This window comes from Convolutriloba macropyga, chromosome 11 (genome assembly GCF_964194025.1).
Source record: "Convolutriloba macropyga chromosome 11, txConMacr16.3, whole genome shotgun sequence".
Taxonomy (NCBI): Eukaryota; Metazoa; Xenacoelomorpha; order Acoela; family Convolutidae; genus Convolutriloba; species Convolutriloba macropyga.
In genome coordinates this window covers 20,056,548-20,079,576 of record NC_134478.1, presented here as the reverse complement: position 1 = coordinate 20,079,576, position 23,029 = coordinate 20,056,548, and the positions used below count along the sequence as shown (strand labels likewise).

General features: G+C 33.5%; 1 protein-coding gene across 2 annotated transcripts; it reads left to right on the top strand.

Annotated features, from left to right (window-relative positions):
- The first annotated feature begins 36 nt into the window (after nucleotides 1-36).
- LOC142349797 (7-dehydrocholesterol reductase-like) lies at nucleotides 37-19,634 on the top strand. Of its 2 annotated transcripts, none has more exons than XM_075401569.1 (4): nucleotides 37-116; nucleotides 15,657-15,879; nucleotides 16,103-16,741; nucleotides 18,979-19,634. In XM_075401569.1, exons 1-4 carry the CDS (start codon nucleotides 64-66, stop codon nucleotides 19,441-19,443), a joined length of 1,380 nt encoding a protein of 459 aa, XP_075257684.1. In that variant the 5' UTR covers nucleotides 37-63; the 3' UTR covers nucleotides 19,444-19,634. The 2 variants fall into 2 exon arrangements, with proteins under 2 accessions (XP_075257684.1, XP_075257685.1); XM_075401570.1 differs by lacking the exon at nucleotides 37-116 and adding an exon at nucleotides 13,106-13,514.
- The last annotated feature ends 3,395 nt before the right edge of the window (nucleotides 19,635-23,029 follow it).

Genomic DNA, 23,029 nt, shown 5'->3' with positions numbered 1-23,029 from the left:
GCTGAGAGCACGTGCATAATCATTTCTAAAAGAAAGAGCAGATGAATTGAATTTATATGAACAATGATACATAACGCGAAGCCGGCACCGCGCCTGTGGAATAGTTGGAGAACGAGGTAATTTATGATTTTGACGGACACATTTTCGGATTCGTTATTTGTCCCTCATTTGAAAGCAACACGTTTTTTGTGTGGGGCACGGGCACACGAAGATTGCAAACAATAAAATGAGGCAAACACATATGAAATTTACCTCACGTCTCATAGCGGGTCTTTGTTTCGACAAGTCAAGAGAACTCAGTAAGATTTCACTGTTTCTATTATCAAAGCTTGATTACCTTCAATTTGCAGCCGTGTTCAATTTTTTCAAGAAAAACAAGTTATCGTTTTTGATAGACCTGATATAATATAATATTCTTTGAAAAAAAAAATGTCTCATAGAATAAGAGTGTTTGCAAACTTGATCAACAAAGAAGCTCGTTAATGTGCGTTCGCACATAATGTTCCGAACCAAGCTCATCTACATTTTTGAATTGAAAAGATATTGAAAAGATATCTACATTTTTGAATTTTGAATTGACAACCATATGAAAAGATAATATATAAAAGATGTTCGATTTAAAAAACTCGTTAAACACCCAAACTACTAATTGAATTACATAGTGCCAAGCCTCATTACAGCGCTCATGAGACCTGTCATTAAAAATACTACGAGAAAGAAATAAGCAAAAAAAGACAAAAAATTCACGGCAAAAACTCGATATCTAAATTTAAAAGCACTTAGTAATAACGTCAAAATGCAATCAGATGAATCTTTAACTACACAAACTTACCTTTCCTTAACTACGCAGCTGATGAGATTTTTCCTAAACGAGACTAAGTAAAAAGTCGACAAAAAGAAGAAATATTTTGGCGAAATTTAAAAATTCAATGAACATTTTTTAAACCAAATAATCTGAAGTAAAATACAATGTTCGGATATTGGCTAACAATTTTACTGGCTTTAATAAGTTGCGCTTTCGCAAATTGTTTGTAACTTTTTAAAAATTTTTTATCTTCAGTCCGTTTCCATGGCTTTTTCTAACCAAAGACAGGTCCTATCCGTTTCGCACTGACTTTTTTGTAAATTTATCCAGAATTTTTCTGTAGAAAGCTTATGATTTTTGAGAGGTTTGAACATCTTGAAAATCATTAGTTATTAACAAAAAAATTACTGGAAATTTTGCTAAAAAGTTATTACAAAACGGATAGGACATCTTCGGTCAGAGTAATCATTAGAAACGAACTAAAGACGGAGAAAAACTCAAAAAATTACAAACAATTTGCAAAAGCGCAAATTATTGAAGCCATTAAAATCATTAGCCATTTTCTGAATATTGTGTTTTTATTTCAATTATCGTTTGTTTTAGTTCAGCTATATTTTTTCTGAAAAATGAATTCAAATCACTTGGGCACATTTAAAAAACATTGGAATCTGTTTTTACGCGAATGTGCTAAAAGAAGAGAAAAAGAAGCTCACAAAATGACTACCCACAAAGTTTTTTTTGAATACCATTTTGTCCAACAATTAAAACATCAGTTTCGACATAACATTAACAGACAAGTGATGAATTTCAAGGAAATGGGGGACCTCTAAATAATGATAGTAAGTTACAAGTTGACAAAAAGAATAACAAAAACCGAAAACTTCAATTTTTTTTTGAAATTTAAAAATATCAAAAATTTACACACTAATCGCACTAAACTGACTGCATTGGGTAAAATTTTTTTCAATCCTCAATTATAAGACCTCTCAGCATTTTCAAAAAAAATGAGAGGGAAAAATGGCGAAGCAATCGAAAATGCACTTTTCAGTAAAAACTTTTCTATTTTCAATAATTTAATTAATTAACTAATTTTTAAAAAGCAATGGAAATATTTTTTTTTCATGAACAATATGACTCAAATGATCACGAATTTTTTGAGAAAAACCGTAGAAATGACATTCAGCAGAGAAGTGCGAGAGGGAAAGATCAAAACCATTTAAATCATATGTTTTCCTCTGAAATCTTTCTCTCTGATCCATTGAAAGTCTCTGAACAAATGCGAACTCTGAATATTAGGATATTTTGATAAGATTTTGAATAGAACCAAAATAATAAAGAAATATCAAAAAATTTAAAAAATAAATGAAAACCCTTGGGCATCGAAGTCATAAAAACAATAGTTAGAAGAAAAAACCGCTAACCAAATTTATTTTGGTTGCACTGGAAAGGAACGGGGTTTTTTATTACTGAGATTGAATTGCAGTTCATAAGAAAAAGTTTAAGATCGGTTAATTAAAAAAAATTGCAGTTAAGACTTTAAAATTTATTTTTAAAGTCTTAGCCATTAGCTGTCCACTCAAAGCACGATAGGTTCACTTAAAACTCATTAAGAAACCCATTGCACTTTGAATTAACGGGTCTTTGCCATAGGGTTACAAAAATTTAGTAAAATCTGAAAAAAAACCTAAATTTTTTAAAAAAAAATTACGAAAGCTCAGCGTCGAAGCCAAAAACGAGTGATTTCTTGAAAACATCAATAGGTTTCTGAACAATTTTTGTGCAATGGGCATCATTTAACTGTAATCGTTTTTCATTATCGGAACCTGGATATGAAAAGTGACTGGTCTCTAAGTGACTTAAGAATGCAAAAGAAGAAAAATTTTCTTAAAAAAAACAGTTCTCAAAAAGAATTCAATTTTTTTGTAGTAAATTTCCCCGTGAGACCAGAACGGGCCTTTTTATTGCCTTTCGTCTAGTAGGATCACAAAATTGTTTCATTTTGTAGCTTGAAATGTAGTTTTGAATTACTATTCTTACAGAAAAAAATCTTAATTTGGACAAAAATTACGATAAAATAGAACAAAATCATGTCGAATATACCGTGTTCACAAACAATTTTAATCCTCGATAACTCATCGAAAAAAAACGAACTTCAAAAGACTTAGCGATACCACTCACATTTCTTTACCACAAAATATCGGTCGGTCACAATCGACTGAACAATAAAACCCATTTGAGTATATAGTTCCTCCCCTCTAATTTTTAAGGAAATAACCGCTCCTGACTAGTGTGTATTAGGAAACGATCGTTTAAAATGGAACATTATTACAAAAATTACCGATTATTTATAATAGATCGGTTTTCTCATGCAATAGATTGATTGAGAATAAGCTTAAGTATTGCATGATGCTAATTTCACTAATTTCAACAAATTGTTTATTCTTTTTATAGTTTTCGTTTTTGTTAGCTTTTTCCTATCAGCATTTCTACTGCCACGATCAATAAATTTGATGAATAGTAGAAAAAAAATCAGCTTTTTTCAGCATATATATTTTATCTTAACAGTTTTTCTGGGAGTTTTTCTAATTTGCTGTTGATCAGAATCTAATTCAAACTTTTTTTTTGAAATTCCTGCATTTTAAAAACTTTTTCTCATTCAATTATTGTGAAAAATAAGCTTTGAGTTGAAACAAATCAGTAGGCAGATTAGAAAATTAATTGGCAAAAATTTCAAAAAAATTAAGTCTAACTAAAATCTTGAAAACAATAACTTAAGGTTAAAGGGTATAAATATTTAAAAATTGTGGAACAGAATCGCCTTTACCAAATTGCATTTACAGCAACACTTGTTAGTTTTGCTACAAATTCTTTTTTCCTACTATACTGCTAATTCCCTGTTATCAGAACTGAGCGCATTTCTTGGACTCATAAACACACTTTCGTAAGGATCGCCAAATATTTTTGAATGATTTTCAGCAATTCAGTTGTCAGTTAATAATTGTTCCATCATCATTTTTTAAGAAAATATATTCAATTCGGAACTTTTGAATTATTTTGAGAAGTTCAATAGACTTTGAGTTTTTAAATTTTTTTATTAAATAGGTTTATTAAATAGGTTTCACTGACAAATTGAAGCACTACTAAACAGGATTTTCACTAACAGTTATTAGAAAAAATCAGTATTTAACTTTTTTACGATTTAGTTTAGCTTAATTTCCTTCAACTTGAAGTCTGTTTTCCATGGGTTGTTTGAGGAAATATTTTGGCTAAAATTTTGCTATGAATTCAAGTTTCAGGCTCTTTAATTGTTTTTTTATAACGCATGAAAATTGAAGAAACGAAAAAAAAGGTCAGAATGTTTCTTACAGTAATGTTTTAAAAAATACTATTCCTACACCAATAGAGAAAATTGCAATTATTATTTTCATGATCTGTTCACCCATGGGCTGCTGCTTATTTGTAGAATGTGAATAACACACTTGAAATGAAAAAAAAAGAAAAAATATTTTTGCTTTTATAGTTTACCGTGTGTGTAAAAGTAGGAAATCTACTTTATCATGGATCGAAATCCATTCTAACGTTGCATAAGAATATTCAATGAAAATTTTACGTGATTAACAAATCTTCAAAGACAAAAATTTAAGCTGGAAAACTTAAAATTATGAGAAATTGCTCACATACTCTTAAAATTTTGTCGACTTAATGTTTATAGATAAATCAGAGATCAAAGGATTAGTTCATCATAAAGAGATAACGAAAATCGGAAAAGCTGAAGGGACATTCAAAACAATTTCAAACCAATTTTTGAGGGTTAAAGTGTATTTCGTTGTATTTTGTTTTAAAATCAACCGAGTGGTTTTACAGATTCACTATACTACACACTGATTGAAAATCGAAATTACATTGGAATTTTTAGTACTACTCAGTAACAATGCCCTAGAGTAGATAAAAAGAATTTGGGTAAAAAAGACAATTTCAGTCATTAGGTTTAAAGAAGCTTAGTGTAGTTTCGATAGTCGCGTTATTGAATTCAATTGAAAGCTGGAATTAAATTGATGAATGCATTTTATTTGAACACATGGAGGGAAAATTAAAAACTTATCCATGTTTGTGACACTTCAATTAGGACCTATTTAATTTGATAATTCAAGTATTAACTAAGGATTTAGCTTCAAGATGATTTGAATTGCGAATTTTCCGTTTGGGTTATGAAAAACCTATACAAATTGTTTGCGGTTCTAATTATTCTAGTTATATATTCAGTACATGTAAAGCAAAACACTCACTTAGTCAACAAATGTCAGTAATTAGTTTTTGGTAAAAAGATGAGTTTTTTAAAATCAGATTTGAAAAATTGGTTTGAGACAGTTGATATACAGCTCACGAAAACTAAGCACAATATCACCATGTAGTGAAGATATGAAAACGCTGAATCAAATTGAACTATGCAAAGCTTTAGTGGTCACAAGTGGGATAACAGCCAAAATTTCCAAAATCAATTTTTAGTTATGGTTTTACAGACAATCGGAGGAGGTGTTTTTGACTTGAACTTTTTTTAAAGGAAAACTTAGTATAGTTAGATAGTTTGTTGTATAAAAAATGACACAGTAAATTAACAAAGTATGGTAGTTTTTGCTGACTTCTAGCTTCAAATAATAGTTGGTCTCTTGTCCGATAGATTCAAAAATTTTCCTGGATAACAAGTCAGCAGCCCATTGCAAAAAAGTTAGCAGCTAGCGCTTTAAAGATGAAAAAAAGTTGATGTGATTGATTATAATTACTTTTAATCAAACCACCAGAAGAGTTCTGGTCAAGCAAGCCGATAGGCTTCAAAAATTAATTACACGTTAATCATATTAACAGAAACAGTACAAAGTTATATATAAATAATCAATATTTACAATAAAGTACAGTTTAGTCATATAAATGCTCTCCTCTTCAACTCAGGATGAAATTAATTTAGCAACTAAGAATTTTAATCCTAGCGTATTTCTATCTTTAATCAGCTGGTTTATATTAGTCATGGGTAACTTAAATCTAATCGTTTCATCCATTGGACATTCGTAGAACAGGTGTTTAAAAGTTTCAAACTGTTTTTCACAAGAGTAGCATAATGGGTGGGTTGTATTGTTGTTCAACCATTTTTTTTGGTTTCTCCAAGTAACTGTTCAAAAAAGCAAATAGAGGACGTTTTTATCGAGCGGTGTCAATGTTTTTATTTTCCAAATGTTTTTTACGAAGGTGAGCAATGTATTTGAAAACTCTTGATCTATTGAAACACAAAAGGCACGAATTCTTTCCTGAATTCTGCCATTAACTTCTGAGTGTTCTGTTAAAATACGATAAAATTTTGCTGGTGACATGTTTGTAATGTCGATAGTCTTATTCAAATAACCTATACTGCAGCAGTCCCTTGTAATTGACATCTTGACAAACCCTTGTTCTTTTGCAAACTTTAGAAACTCTTTGTAAGGTTTGGATTTGACAATCGCTGTTATATTTTTAATGCTTTTAGGTGTTCTCGCCAATTCGAACAGTTTACATGCCAAGATTTGCGTTTTCAAATTATGAAAGCCAATGCCGCCTTTCTTAGTAGAATAGTATAGAAGATTTTTGTTCAGAGAATGTTTTTGTTTATTCCACAAGGAGTGAATCATCATCAATTCTACTTCGTCTATGAATGTCTTTTTAAGTTCTATATGTCGAAACTGGTAAATCAGCTTACTTCGCACAAAAGTTGAAATATTATTACTTCTGGCACGTAATGTCGTCGATTGTAGGCTGTATTTTGAGCTTTCAGAGGCAATTCTTCTTAAGTTTGCTTTTGCATGAGCTTTGTTTTTCTTCAATTTAATCACTATTCCTAATATTTTCAGTTCATCTACCTTTGTTAATGTTAGATCTTTTACGCCTTTCATAAGCACTTTGGTTTTTTGTAAATTGAGTTGAAGTCCAGATGCGTAGTTGAAACTTTCAACTTCATCTAAGATTTGTTTTATGCACGCAGTTTTGGTGAACACTGTGATGTCATCAGCGTACGCAATGAGTTTTAAACTCTGATTTGTTTTTATCTTAGTGTTTCTACGTATAGCTTGAAGAAGCGGTTCAATACCTAGAATGAAGAGGAGAGCAGAAAGCGGACAACCTTGCTTAATACCGTTCTCAATTTAAATGAAACTTCAGATCTGACCATTGACTTCAATACATGCCTTTGTCTCTCTGTACAAGCTTTCAATTGTTTTCGTCAGTATGAGGGGACAGCCTATCTCATTCAGTAATTTCAAAAAATAATCTGTTCCAAGTCTATCAAACGCCTTACTGAAATCAATAGAGATCATGCAGTTTGATCTGCCTAATTTTTCCTTAGCCAGACTAGCTAGTAAGATAGCCGTATTGATACTGCGGTTCGGAAGGTAAGCAAATTGGTGTTTCTTTATAAGATGATTCAATGGTTTTTTGAGTCTAGACGCTAAAACATCTGATAAAATTTTAAGATCGGTATTAAGCAAGCTTATCGGTCTGAAGTTCTCAACAGTACAAATCGAGTTATGTTTAGGTAACATCTTTATATTAGAGATGCAAAACGAACCAGGCACTTTTTCAGTTGCAGCTGTTGAATTAAAGAGCTTAGTGAGTTCTGGAGCAAAGAAGTCAATGTTTCTTTTGTATAAGTCAGATGTAAATCCATCAGATCCCGGTGCACTGTGGCTATTAAGTTTTTGAATAGCGTATCTAACCTCTTTTTCTTTAAATTCATCTGACCTGAAATACGTTTTCGCTTTTTCGATTAATCTGTTATTAGTTTTAGAAAAGTGTTTGATGATTCTGTTTTGCATCTCTATCTTATCAGGTTTTTGAGCTGCTTTCCCATATAGGTTACTATAATATTCTGTAAATGAGTCTACTATTTCGTCAATATCCTCTGTTGTTTCTCCGGTACCGTTTCTAATTGCGGTAACGCTCTTATTTTTGTTAAAGTCTTTTAAGAGGTTTTTGAGAGCTTTTGGGTCTCCACAATTCAGATCTTGACAAAAGTTTTTAATTGAGTGAAATGATGCCTTCAAGCGTTCGGTTTGGGCTGTTCGGGTGTTACCACTCTCAATGCTTTGTTTCAACAAATCCCGTCTCCTTTTTGGATCTCTTAAGTCAAGATACCTTAGAAAATCCCTTAGCTTAGCTTTGAAGATATCATAATTGTTTGTCAGTTCTTCTTCATTAAAAATTTGAACGACCTTTTTAATTGATGTGGAAATCTCTAGCGAATTTTTGGTATCATTGATAATGTTGTATCCTAGCTTCCAGCGTTTTTGTACGTAACATGGATCTTGGTTTTTTGTGAATGTATTTAATTGCAGAATGTAATGATCGCTTAAAGGTGTTTTAATGGTTTTGACGCTATCAACTAAATCGCATTTGTTGCTGAATATGTAGTCAATGCGAGATTCTTCGTTATTTTTTTTCAAAATGTGTTTTAAGTCTTTTGTTGTGTTGTTTGAAAACATCAAAGCATCCCATTAAATTAAAGCTAACGCTAACTTGTTGATGTCTTTTAAGCCGCCTGTCTCCCGCCCTAACCTTAGATGTAGCATCAATTGGATCAATTGCATTAAAATCTCCTACTATCCATATTGTGAAGTCATTCGTAAAATCTTTAACAATATGGGCAAAGAATAAAATTATATCTGTACTTGGGTGTGAAGGGTTCAGGTATATTGTTCCAAAAACTTCTTTCGTTAATTTATTCTCTATTAGGATAAATGAGGCGTTTTTTTCCTATGACTTCAATTGTCCAGTTATAGGGTACAAGTAAAAGAAGCCCACCTGATTTTTTGACCGAAGGCTCAATAATGAACGGCATTTTGTAACGAGTTAGAACGGCTTGATGTTTCGAACTTAGTCTTTCTGTTTTCGTTTCCTGAATTGCGATTTCACAATTGTTTTTGTTTATTTTGTTCTGAAATTGCGAAAGAAGCTCTAACAATTTTAAGTGGGATCCTAAGCCCCGACAGTTAAACGAAATAAAGATAGCCATTTTTTCAACATAAACATATTATAGGAGATGTTGTCTTTTGAAATTGATGGATGGTCTTGCTCAGTTTGCTTAGTTTTTTCATTTGTATTCTTATCCAGTTTACTAGCTTTGCGCAGAACCTCGAATCTGCCAGGAGCCTCTATTGGTGATATGTGGTTGTTGTCTCTATTTGCCCCTCGTCGCCCGGTCCTTGATTGCTTCCGAAACTCCGCTTCAGGAGTGCTGAAAGCTTCACTTTCATCAAATGTGAGGGGATCAAAGTTATTTTGGGAGGATTCTTCGCAGGGGTGCGATTCCTGGCTTGGTGATCTCTGCTCGCGCTGGTTCGATTCTCGCCTTGGTTCTCTATGGCTTTTGGTACTTTGGTGGTGCGATTCTCGCCTTGGCGAATTTCGTTCATTTGTTTTCAAGCGTTGTTTTGTCTCTTGGTTAACCGCTCTATTGGATTTGTTCAGTCTGCACCAAGCTATATTATGACCTATGTGCGGTTTATTCTCCGCTTCACAAAACGTACAGCTATGCAGCGCTGGCGTGTGAGCGTTGAAAGGTATATCTAACCTTTCGAAGCGCCTTTCTCCGCTAGCGGACTTGTGTGACCATTCGCGTAATTCGTTCTCGCTTTTTTCATTCTCTATATTTAACAGCATTGATGCTTTGCCAGTAAAGAAACCTCCTTCTGGCAGTTTCTCTTTTTCTCGCGTAATGGTTCCAGTAGTCTCGACGTCTGGAGGTAGATCAAGCTTCTCGATTAAGTTATCGTCGTCCAGCAGATATGGCACGTTACTCATTCTCAGCATAACACGTTTAGTGAAACCGTTATTGTCCGTTCGCCAAAACTCGTCTGCGTCGGAAACATAGTGCGGTTCATTATTTTCAGTCCATTTATTTTCAGTCTGTCCCTGTTTTCGGTGGCTTCAATAGGCGCTATGACAAGGACTGTGTGAAGTCGCTTTTCGTTGATGGTAGTGAACGTTTCTGAGAGAGTAATATTTTGGCGGTTTACTGGATCGAAGGCAGATAGAATGCTACTCAGAGCTTCATTGCATGCTTTTTGAAAAGTTTCTGCGTTCTTAAAGTGCTCTCGCTTGAAGGGTGGATTAATCTTCATTTTCAAGATGCTTGTAACTTTAGTCTGCCGTTTAACTGTTCCAGAGGCTAAAACCTCCGAGAACGTGCTCGGTTGCTGCTCCATACAGGAGCTTGAAGATGGAAAGGACAAAGCGTAAGAACTTAGAACTGGACCTTTTTAGGAAAAATAATGAAGATTAAATGAAAGGATGATTATTTAAACAAAAAAATTCACCATCAAAAGTCAAGAATTTTAGCAAAAATCTCTTTTTTTTTGAAAAAGTCTCTCTTTAAGAACTCCAACAGGGTTTCCTCAGTATCAAAGGTTACTAGCTGTTAGCGTTCATTCTCCTTGTACCGGTAATAACCTGAGGAAGTGTAAGAAATTAACTTGAATTAGGCATATCATCATCACAACAATTAGGCTAAGCCGATAGGCAAGCAAGCCGAATTTGGAAAATGAGGCCAATTAAACCAAAAAATTTTAAGTTACCCGTATTTTCAGTTGCCTCTGACGAGCCGGTGGGCTTCGAGGCGATAACCAGCCCGCGGTTTCCGGATTACATCCCACAGCTGATGAGAGACATGGCCATGGACAGCGGTCCGCGGAAGCCCATACCCATTCGATGTCTAAAAATTGACGTTTTTTTGTTTCTTTGGTGCATTGGAATACATTATGCACTATAATACTAAGCGCAGTGTTGATTGTAAAGGTTAACAATGTATAATTTCTGATATATTACAAAACTATTACATAACTTTCGGCTAGCATTTATGTCGGCTTACTTTTACTTCGGCTTATTTTGCGGCCACCTACCAAAAGCACACCAGTTGCGAGGTGCGCTCAATATTACGCCGAAGAGAACAGCTGCAATGAGCAATCCAAAGTCCTATTATAAATGAATTTGAAGTCGTCATAGTATAATCATCGCGGAATTCGATCGAGCTGATATCTGAGCCGGATTCCGAACAATAGCTGCCATTTAGCGAGTCAAATCTGGTTGTAAAAAATGAAAAGGCTCTTATATACTTTTATGTCATTTTTGATACAAATTTCACCACAAGGCTTATTAAGCGAACGGTTCGCTTCAGCACTTCAAAACGGCAAGAACAAATCTCCTGAAAGACAATTGTTTTTTTTTCTAACGGCATGCTAGCTGGCAGAAAAAGATGAACACAAAATTTAAGTACAGCAAACATTTATTTAAATTGGTCCTATATTTTAGAAAGACGATCAATACAAATGTACCACTCATTCAATAATACTGTGCCTACTGCTTAGCATTCAGAGAAATTAGAAACTATATATAATGTTTTTTAGATTCCTTCACTTTTGTTATTGAGAATTCAATACATTATAACTACTCTTTGAACTTTAGGATTCTGTACTACTAATTTTAACGAAAACTGTCTTCGAACGAGGTAGAAACGATTCAGTTGAAATGAAAGAACTAAAAATCTGTTAATATTTACGAGCGAAGCAAAAAGGAGGCAACGTCTAATCATACGTGAATGAGAACAAGATCAATAATGCAACAAACAATTTGGAACGATCCAAAGTTTGGCCTTAACTTTTTATGGTCTGCATGGATCTTATAAAATAACATAAGGTATCAGTGGGCTTCAAAAACTCTACGTTGATTAGGATTTTTTGTTGTTTCAGGCATTGCATGAAAGCATAGCACTAGAACCTAAGACGTTTCAAGATCAAGAAACATGGTCAAAAGTTGTTGCACAAATTTAAAGATTTCCTGATTCAAAGTATTGAGTGCGGCGTGAAATAAGTTGCGGCAAGAAGCGAGTTGCAATTAAACTGGGAATGTTTATCTTGTAAAATCTAGTAGGATTCTTTCAATTGTTTTCAAGAGGATGCATAGTCTTACAAAAATTTTCTGAGAAAATTTTACAGATAATTACTGGTATTTCAAGATATTTGAAATTTACAAGTTAGTACTATATACCCATTCATATTAAAATGTTCATCCAAGATAAGCATTCGGCTTCCAAGAATTTTGACCGTTCATCAAAAACACAGAAACATTTGGAGAGGATTTTTTATATTGAAAACAATGTACAATAGGGTAAAAATTGAAAGTCAATGAATCCACACATTTTTGCGACAAATACAATAATAACCAGGTGTAATCAAATGTGGGAGAATAAGTTGTTTATTGTGTTTGTCAAGATTCAGTGTGATATTAAATAGGTCAAAAAGAAAAACAAATATTACTTCAGGGTTTTTGGATACCACTATTGCTTATTTCTCGGGTTTTTGTTACATCAAATTACGAATAATGCGCACTAAAAAACCAATGAGAGTGCAGCTCGACCGGAACGATTTTGTAAGATAACGAAGACTATCTTTTGCAAGAATCTTACAAGATCCTACAAGATGGACATTCTTGCCCTGGGAAGACTTTATGTGGACTGGCTACTCTAGTGATCGCTTCGGAATTTAGTACAATTAAACATATTTTTAGTTTTCGTCTAAGTAACTCAGCGAGATTTTGATGAGTTGAAGCTAACAATATCCCCAATGATTAACTCAATGAAATGAATTTTGAAAAATCATATCCAGGACTTGTGAAATCTTGAGACTTGTGAGAATACTTGAGACATCTTAGGAAGATTTTAATTAGTCAAATTTCCATAATAATTGTTGATAAGATTATCATTGTTAGATATATGTTTGATAAAAAAACAAATGCAAATAACATGCCATTTGGTATATATCTTGGTGGTTTCCTTCAATATTCTTATCAAGTGTTCATTCGAGTTCTGTTTCAAAGTGAAAACAGAAAAAAACGGTGTTTGTTTTATGCATTTTTTATTTTCCTTTTAGCATAAGTCAACGACATTTTGTATATGCATGCTTAATACTCAAGGCAACGGGATAAAAACTAAGTGTTCTAAATTCGTAGCATAAAAAACAATCGAATAACTTAAGGACAATGAAAATAAAATGTTTAATATTAGCATATCCCCTATAGTACACGAATTAATTTTACAGTTAGTTGAATTGTTGGTAAAATTCGGTCTTATCGTTTTCAGTTAACTTCATGGTAAATTCGACTACACTATGCAAATATGCAAACAAGTTTTCCACATTTAATGTATTTGGTCTGCATTTTATATTATGAATAATTCACACATTCCCCTTTCCTTAATTTATCCACGCACTTTTCCATTTTCCTTTACCACAGTTTGCAGCTTTCATTATTTGAAAGCTTCAACTTTTCCAGTGCGTTGGAACATTTCAGTGAATTTAGTTGAACTTAATAACTTTAGTTATATTTTGGGTTATGCTGAACTTAATCTATTCAAATTTGACCAAGCCTGTTAAGAAGGCGTTAAGATGCTTAAATTAGCCAAATTATTGGAGGTCAATGGGTTCAAACCAATTTCCTATTTAGTCTAGCACTTTTAAATTTGCATACGATTGACTTGTATACCATTAACCTATTAACCAATTTGATCAAAGTTAACAAAAATTCGACTAGTTGATTGTATCGAGCTACTCGTTTTGAAGATCACCATTTTAAGTTTGACTTTCGCGTATGAAATGTCGTCAAAATCGAGACACGAAAATTTGTCATGGGGACGAACAGGGTTAGTTAAAAAATTGAGTATTTTTATGAGTCTTCAGGGTTTAAGCGATAGCAATGCTGGATCACAAATAATAGAAAACTAACCCAGTGAAACGAAGATTGATAGCCTTTTAGAGAGGAAAATTCAGGGTAAAAGACAGTTTTTTTGTTGCACTAATTAAACCTAAAGTGACAAACGAACTCTAACTTTTCGATGCTGTTCGTTAGAAATTTGAGTTCGTTTTGGTACTTTTATTAAACTTTTTTGTATTTATTTAGAATCATAGAAAATATGAACATCACATTAAAGTGGCTGATTGGGAAAAACGTCAGCTAAAACTGTCGACTAAAAGGTTAAAAATGTTAAACGAAGATTTTATTGCGAGCGCAATTTGAAATTTATGATACTTTTTAAAACCATTTACTATTTTCAGATTCAAACTAGTCTGAAAATAGCTCAATTTAATCTGAACCTCATTGATGTGGCGCATTGGTTCCTGGGTCCATGTGCCAGCAGCTGTAAGTGGATATTTTTGTAAGAAATTTGCTGAATTTGCGGAAATTATATAAGATTTGCGCTGGTAGCGCTGAAAATTGCAATTTAGCGGATCAACACTACTCTTGCAAATCTCCAGCAGCTTCTCAGCACTTTTCTTACATAATTTCAGCACTTGTACAAATTTCAAATCAAACGGATTCACGCGCGCATTTCTTAAAAAAAATTACGCGCAATTTTATTGCTCAATATTACTTCTAACGTAGTCAGCAAGTACGGTCCTTCATCTTTTGCATTTCAGTAGTCTTCTTTTTTTTGCAATCAGTCAAAAATCTGCATTGTTTTCGATGATAATTTATATTTTTGAAAAACAGAACAATTGAACAGCGTCACGCTCGCTCTCATTTTATCTAACGGAACGAAGACAATTATACTTAATCTACTGGGTTTCTCTCAATCAAGTGTTGTGGCTATATACTCCAGCTGCAATAACCGGCCACTTTATTTTAAGAGCTGACAAAATTCTCATGTCTTTTGGCAGTTTGCCAACTGTATTTTTTAGTTGGTCTGCTCTAGTGCAAGGCGTTTAGTCTTGGTCCTCTGCTGCTTCCGTATGTACAGAAGCAGAAAAAATGAGAAAAAAATCCAAACTATTTAAGGAAAACCTTGAAAACGCGTAAGATTATTGCTGAGATTGTATAAAGTACGTGCTGAAAATGTAAAATAGTATGAATGGTTATAGTATGAAGAAAGCATCAAATTAGTATAAAAAAAGCTACAAATACTCTAGATTCTTTTTGATTTGTCAAGTTTCTACTGGACAGAAATCGTTTTTTAAGACAAAGCGTGCTAATAGCGCTTCTGAAGAGATATAATTTTTTAAAAGCACTTTTCAAGTTGATAATCTTTTTCAGAATATATATTTTCTGCAAAGCTTGTCCAATGTTCCATTCTTCCTGTTTAATTTTTTTGTTTCAGGAAGACTAAACTAATTCTGCGATGTTCCAAAACGTTTGTAAAAGTGAACTTATTTTAACTTTTATTATGAACTTATTTACGTTATTATATCACCTTTGTATTTCGATAACATTTATTATTTTTCCTAAAAAGTGTGTGTTTTTATAAAACATTTTTGCTTCACCATTTGGAATCTTTGAATGATTTTTTGCACCCCTCCCTGTTTTCTTAGTTTTTTTTTAATCCATATTTGTTTCATTCAAAGTTGTTAGCAGTTTTCTAGCAAAGTTAGAAGCGAGTTTCGAAATCGTTTAAATCTTACTAATGATCCATACAAGGTATAATCACCCCAAATGACTATCATTCATAAACTTATCGCTATAATACAATAGAACAGAGCTTCGTCAGTGTTGATCGAGAGCAATTCGTCCGACAGTCGTTGGTAATGTTTTTATCACCCGATGTCAGTTTCTTTTCAGGAGCCTAACAATCAATGGGACAGCAAGCAAAATTTAAACTGATTAATTATCGGCTGCTTAAACTTATACTTTTTAAAATTTGATATCTGTCGATATGCATCTAGATTTAAATAGATCTTCTTCTCTCAAGTTTCGATTAATTGTATGGGATATGTGGGTTTGGAACATTGTGTGCCAACGCAAATTACTGATCCGGTTTGTTATTGTTGTTATAGAGATCCTCTTGTTTTAGCCACGCATCGTGGGGTCACGTGATGGGAGTGTTGTTCATTGTAACAACAACACCTGTCATGGTATTCTACTTCTTCCTGTCGATCGATCAATATGGAGGAAAGGCTCTCGACCCCATTTTTAACCTCTTTTCTGGCGAAGAAGATATCTGGCTGATCGTATCTAAGCTACCAAGGGTTTCACTGTACGCATTCTACATAGGCTCATTATGGTTTATGTTTCAGGCAAGTTAATGATTGTTTTTTAAAAAATTAAAATCATATATTGCTAATCTTGGTTCCAGAGATATCTTCAATACAATAGGAGATTCGCATTTTTGAATGATTTTTTTTGTTTTAAATTGGATAAGTAAGAGAGCAATGCATTATTTGGCGACAAATTTGTTGTGCTTTAAAAAAGACAGATTGATACAAATATTTGGAGTTTTCACGTTATTTTTCTCTTTAGGTTTTTCTATTTATGCTTCCGGACATTTTGCATTACATTGTTCCCAAATACAAAGGAGGAATCCATTTCGGTCCTGTTACACCCGCAGGGCATATTTTGCCCTACAACATCAACGGACTTCAAGCCTGGTTTATTTCAAACGCTCTTTTTTTACTCAATGGGTTTTATTTCGAGTTTTTCACCCCGACAATAATAGTGGACAATTTTGGGGGGCTTTTATGGGCAGCAGTTATAACTGGGAATATCATAGCTATTTTGGCGTATATAAAGGCCATAGTTGCACCAACACATGCTAAAGATCGCAAGTTTACGGGTTCGGTTTTGTACGACATAGTTATGGGCGTTGAGCTGAACCCTAGATTTGGGAAAATGTTCGATTTGAAACTTTTCCTCAACGGAAGACCAGGAATTGCTGCTTGGACTATAATAAACATGTCTTATGCATGGAAGCAGTACGAATTGTATGGTCACGTGACCAACTCAATGCTATTGGTCAATTACTTGCACGGGTTGTATGTGGTGGATTTCTTCTGGAATGAGGCATGGTATCTGCATACGATAGATATCTGTCATGATCATTTTGGGTGGTATTATGGATTTGGAGATATGGCATGGCTTCCTTGGATGTATACACTACAGGTAAGCAATTGTTCGTTTCAGTCTAAAAAGATCCCTGAAGAATTAGATCTATTCTGCCCCCCCCCCAATGTTTTTTTGACCCACAATTACAAATTTTGTATTGTTATATAGCACGTTACTATGTAAAAAAAATTCACGTGCGCCGGGGTGTCATAAAACATATATTCCCACTAAAATGGGGGGGCAGAATAGATGCGAAAAATTTTTATTAAAACGCTGTAACAGTCTTGCATTTTTCACACAGATGAATAAGACACCTCTAGGTCCTTCCTTGCATTTGAAATGAAATTTGAACAAACCCAGTAAACTGAAACTTGATGCATCTTGTTAAGAAACATACTAAAACACGGTAAACCTTGCCAAGATTTTGCCATGTTACATGGCAAGAGCAAGATCATTGCATGGCTGTCAAAAAACAAGATCTTGGCAAGATTTTCAAGAAAGATTAACCATGACATGGCAAGAGATACCAAGTATTAAAAATTCAATAGCACTCAAAAATTCAATAACAACATTTAAATTAAAATTTAAATTTCGAATTCAGTAGAAGGTCAACAATACACAAAAGAAAAATGTACAGTGACTCCACAGGGACACAAAACGAGCTCAACAGCTCTTTAAATTGTGCCCTCAAAACCATCACCAACAGAGCTGTGCAATCCTACGTAAAAAAAACAAACTCAGTAGAGAAGCATTATCCTTAATATATACTTTCAGTGTGTTTTTCATTTCTCGTTTCACAGCTTTGTACGTAACCGTCGAAGAGAAATTATCCAGCAAACCATGGTCGAGAAGAAAATTGAACGCCTTTCTAATGCTTTTATTCAGCGACTTTTCCATGGTTTTTGTTCGGTGCTTAAGTGGTTCGAACAGACCACGAGAAGAATTCCGCGTTATTCGTTGATTATTTTGTAGCAGTCGTCCCAGATATTCAACTTTATGCACGAAATTTTGAATTACTGACAAAGAGCTTCGGTAAAGAGTTAATCAAAAAATAGGTCATAAACGGTTTCAATTTCATAGGATTCAAAAAAATGCTGAACAAGATCTGAATTATTTTTGTTAAAAATGGTGCGCAAAGTTTTCTTCATTGAAAAAATTTTGTCTATTTTTGATTTAGGAGCCGAACCATATTCAATTTTATGCACGAAATTTTGAAATATGGACAAAGAGCTTCGGTAAAGAGTTGATCAAAAAATAAGTCATAAACGGTTTCAATTTCATAGGATTCAAAAAGATGCTGAACATGATCTGATCTATTTTTGTTAAAAATGGTGCGCAAAATTTTCTTCATTGAAAGAATTTTGACTATTTTTGATTTAGGAGCCGAACCATAAGCTAAAAGACCGTACATGATAATCGGTTTACAGTATGTTTGATAAGACCGCAACAGAGAAGAGTTTGAAAAACAGTCTCTTGCACGGTACATTAAACCATTAAAGCGTGCAAATTTTTTCAACACTTCGTTTATATGAGACTCTACATTAAGCTTAGGGTCCAACATAACTCCTAGGTACTTAAACTGTGAACAGTCTGCAGTTTTGCAGAGACAAGTTGAGATTGGTTTTTTGACGTCCAAACAAGATTACTTCGCTTTTTTAGTGTTGATGGTGGGCTTGTTTTTATTACACCAGTCATCTACATCACTAAGATCTTTTTGTAACTTTTCTTGAGCTGTAACGTTTGAAGATTTAGCAAAAAGTACAGTATCATCCCCATAAAGTGTAACTTTGCTGTTTTCTATAGAGTCCGGTAAGTCATTGATGTATAGCAAAAATAGCAAGGGGCCCAGAACAGAGCCTTGAGGAACTCCATATCTTATATTCAATTGACTAGAAGAAACACCAGAACTTATAACAAATTGTTTTCGATTGGTTAAATATGATTGTAAAAGCCCATTAATTTTACCCCTGAAACCATAACGATCAAGTTTTTTGCAAAAGGATTGCGTGATCTATTGTATCAAAAGCTTTTTTCTCATCATTCAAATCATCAAAAGCTTTTTTTCAAAATATTTTCAAATTACAATTCTTAACCGGTACCAAAATTTGGAGTAAATTTGCTCACTTTTAGTACTACTTTCCACTTTTCCTATGTTAGTACTTTATAAAGCTGCCCCCCACCACCCACTGTTCGTGTGGGCTAACCGGGCTTTCACAAACCGGTTGGTCCTGCACAACCCAGCATTTAGCCCAAGGAGTTATCAGATTGATATTTTCATTTCTCTTTGGTTTCAGGGCCATTTCCTTGTTTATAACCCAAACCAACTTAGCCAGATATCGGCGTTGTTAATCTTCACCCTTGGAACCTGCAGCTACCTCATGTTCCGATCAGTCAACAGTCAAAAAGACAAATTCAAACAATCAGATGGCAACTGTCTGATCTGGGGCAAAAAAGCTACATACATCCCAGCTGAATACTTGACGTCTTCTGGCGAACGGAAGGGTTCCAAACTTCTGACCTCGGGGTGGTGGGGTGTAGCCAGACACATGAACTACACTGCCGATTTAGTTGGGGCTCTTTGCTATGGTCTGGCATGTGGGTCAAAAGAGTTTATACCATTTTTCTACTTCGTATTTCTGTTAATACTTTTGGTGCACAGATGTTTGCGTGATGAAGACAGGTGTAAAGCGAAGTATGGAAAGTCATGGAATGTCTATACTTCCAAAGTCAAGTACAGACTGATACCGTATCTGTTTTGATTGGCTAGAGGCCCGAACAAATCGATTGGTGGCAACCGATATGTTCACGAACAATTTGTTTCACTGTTCGTTGACAATAAATCATAAAAACTATCTATGACTTTTAAGAGACAGCTTAAAGTACATGCATAATTATATTACCTTCTTGCTGAAGTAAATTAACAGCGACTAATTCAGTGTTATGTTTTCAACTCTGAAACCAAATTTGTTTCCATTAAATTGTTTATAGACCCTCATATGGTTCATTTAAGTCGAGCTCCCACTCCGACGCCGCATCTCGCCACACACATTAGAAAACACCTTTAGAACGTTTGAACTCAAAATAACAGGATATTGGTGGCCTCCAAAACGCGCAACCACAAATTTGAGCGCACATAGTTACCCAGGTTAACGGGTAAGACCCCTGCTGAAAATTTGCCCAAAACAAGAAATCATAGTTTTTGAGCGGCATTTTTAGGGATTGATCAGAGGCCGCTTGCGACTGGCATAGGCGGAACATATTCTGAACAGAAATGGGCTGTGTCGACACAACCCATTTCTGTTCAGAATATGTTCCGCCTATGCCAGTCGCAAGCGGCCTCTGGTCGGACCTTTGTGTGACCTAAATTTTTTCATCCGGCGATTTTCGTCCGAAGTTTCTCGTGCGACTTTCTTGCGACCCATTTTTAGCGCAACTTTTAGTACATAAAGTATAGATAGAAAAAGGTGAATGTTTGCTGATAGAGCAGACTAATTCGAGAGAACTAAAAACTGGTTAGAAGCAATTTGAAGTGAATTGAATTGATTTATTTATAGAGCTAATACAGTGTTTAAATTGGTTTAAATCAATTCGCAATTCAACACGACTTGAAACCCTAGAAACACGACCTAGAAATAATTTTAAACAATTTTGTTTTGGGTGGGCCTTCAAAACAAACTCAAACGTCAGAAAGTTTGCTCGAAAGTTAATTCCAGACAAACAAAAGATGATGATACGATGTGTGTCTGAACTCATTATATGCTAAAATAGCTATTTCAGACGCTCAAATTATAGAAGTGATCAAAAATTGCTTTTGTTTTACAGGAACGCAGTTTTAACAAGAAAGAATAAAATGAGAATAAAAACTTTGAAAAGTCAACTTTAGCGGTATATGCAGTTTTTTCCCCAAAACCCCTCATTTATGACCTGAAAATGAAACTCATGTGTTCGAAAAAAAATTACCAAGTTTTTGTTTATACGAATGCAAAGACATAAACACGTCATTAGGCACTCATTTTATTTCTCTTTCCAAAAAATTTTCACTAGAGGTGGCCTCTCAATATGACATTTGAGGACATTTCATTCAAGAAGTTCTAGAGTACGTGCAAAACTATTGGAAATATTTTTATTTTCACCATTGGTTTGTAAGGGTCTTAAGCTTCAAAAAATTTTATTTATTTGCTTTTATCAAGTTGTTAATGTTGAAACAAAATGGGAGAATGTATGTACCGGGCCGGCTCCTTCTTCTTTTTCCAAATTCATATTTTTTGTTTAGCAACGTAGAGAAGAAAGACGAACATCATTTTGCAGCCCTTGGAGGCTAAAATTGATTTTAAAAAATCTACTGATTTATTTTTAATAAATCTACAAATTTTATTAAAAATAGGGGATTGTTTCAAAAACAGAAAAAGGGGGGAAAAGTTATTGGAGTATGGGGAGGGATTGAAGAAGACATTAATTTATGCTAAACTAATCGCTGGAAAAATTTTCAATGAATTACACAGCAGCACTAACAATATTTGATCACACAAAATCTCTTTGGCAACAAAACAAATAGAAAAATTCTTTATCATAAATAACTATTAGACAGATAAAAAAACAAAAAATGAACAAAAAACCAAAACAGTTTTTTTGCTTATCGGGTGCTCTTTATCTTTGTCTTAGTACCCATTTTAGTTTTTCACTTTTTTGTGTTTCAAGTTTTTGACTCAACAAAAACAAAAAATTTATAGAACATGGGAATCGAAAAGTTCAAAAGGCCAAAAAATTTATATAAAAATAAGAAAACAGAAAAAATAAGCATTTAATTTCCGGTATCTCTTTTCTGGTGAAAAACAATTGGAAAAATTAATTTAAATTGCAGTTTTATGCTTGAACTAATGTTTTTGTGGCTTTAAATCTACGAGCGTTTATAAAAAACTATATGATTTTGGAATATTTGCCCGTAATTGAGTTTATTTTTTGAGTTTTGAGTTTTGTCACATTAACACACTGCAGACAGGTCTCCTTAGCGTTGAAAGCAGGCCCTGTTATACACATCGTATGTATATTTTGTTTATTTATTAACATTTGATTTTAATGGCTCAGACGCTGATGTTTAAGCGAGTTTTTGTGGAACTTTTTTTATTGTTGTCAGCTTTTTTGTTCCTATATTAGTCTTATGACATATTCTGGATAACAGCTCTATCACTCATCTCTGAGTTTTTTTGAATCAATCAAAGTACTACATTGCAACAATTCTTCGAACTGCTGTCAGTAAAAAATTTCATAATGAAAAAGGACGCTTCCGAAATCTTATTCTACAGGGCAGTCCAAAAATGTGTTTAATTCATTTGCTCAAATGAAATAATCAACAAGCAACATTGAACCCAAGAAAATGCGTCTCATTTTTAATTATACATTTTTTTCTCACTAATGAAAATTTTTTGGATGTATTAACATTTATATTTTTTCAATTGTTTTGCGGATGAAACACAATTCACCCGGAGTTTTTTAAGATCGCTGTTTTCCTGAAAATTGCTTTTGGTGCAGAAGTTCTACATTTTTTGAAGATTAAGCTACAAGTTAACAGAAATAAGATTTAAAAGAGGAATAAGTTTAAAAAGTAGCTGAATTTTTTTACACAAATGTTTTCAAAGTCAATAGAATTTCCATTGAGAGCCATTGAGTCTGGATGTCAATCAGAATATATCACACGACTAAAAAGCGACATAAATAGGCATAAAATCAATTATTTTTTTGCGAAAAATTGTTGTTGAAGCTGTTGAATATTATTATAAAATCATTATCTATTGAATATTATTATTATTAGATATCTTTAATTCCACCTGTTTTCAATGCTATTATTGTTATATCTGAACTTTCAATTTTGTAATAAGGTGACAAGACAAAAACAATCTCAAAAACATGAAAAAATTTCCAAAAATCAAAAAACATTACAAAATTAGTTTTATCAGAGCAAAAAAACATCTCATAACAAAAAAAACAGTGAAGAGACATTATTGCAACAAGAAGACGATGAGACCAATTTGCTGAGCCTAAGCTATAATAGGACAACACATAGATAAAAATTAGGCAAAAATTCAAAAATCCACCACTTTTTTGAAACTAAAACATTTATAAAACTCATAAAAACAATATGCTTTTGAGTAAAGGTGCCAAATAGATTTACGTTAAGCTCCATAGGGCGGCTGTTGGACCTATCATAAGTCAAGTTGATTAACAAAAACTATAATTTATCAACAAAGAAATAACTTAAAAATTTAAAAACTATTTTTATGCAAAAACAGTTCCATAAAAATCATATGCCATAAAAATCAAGAGCTTTTAACTGAATATAGAATGTTT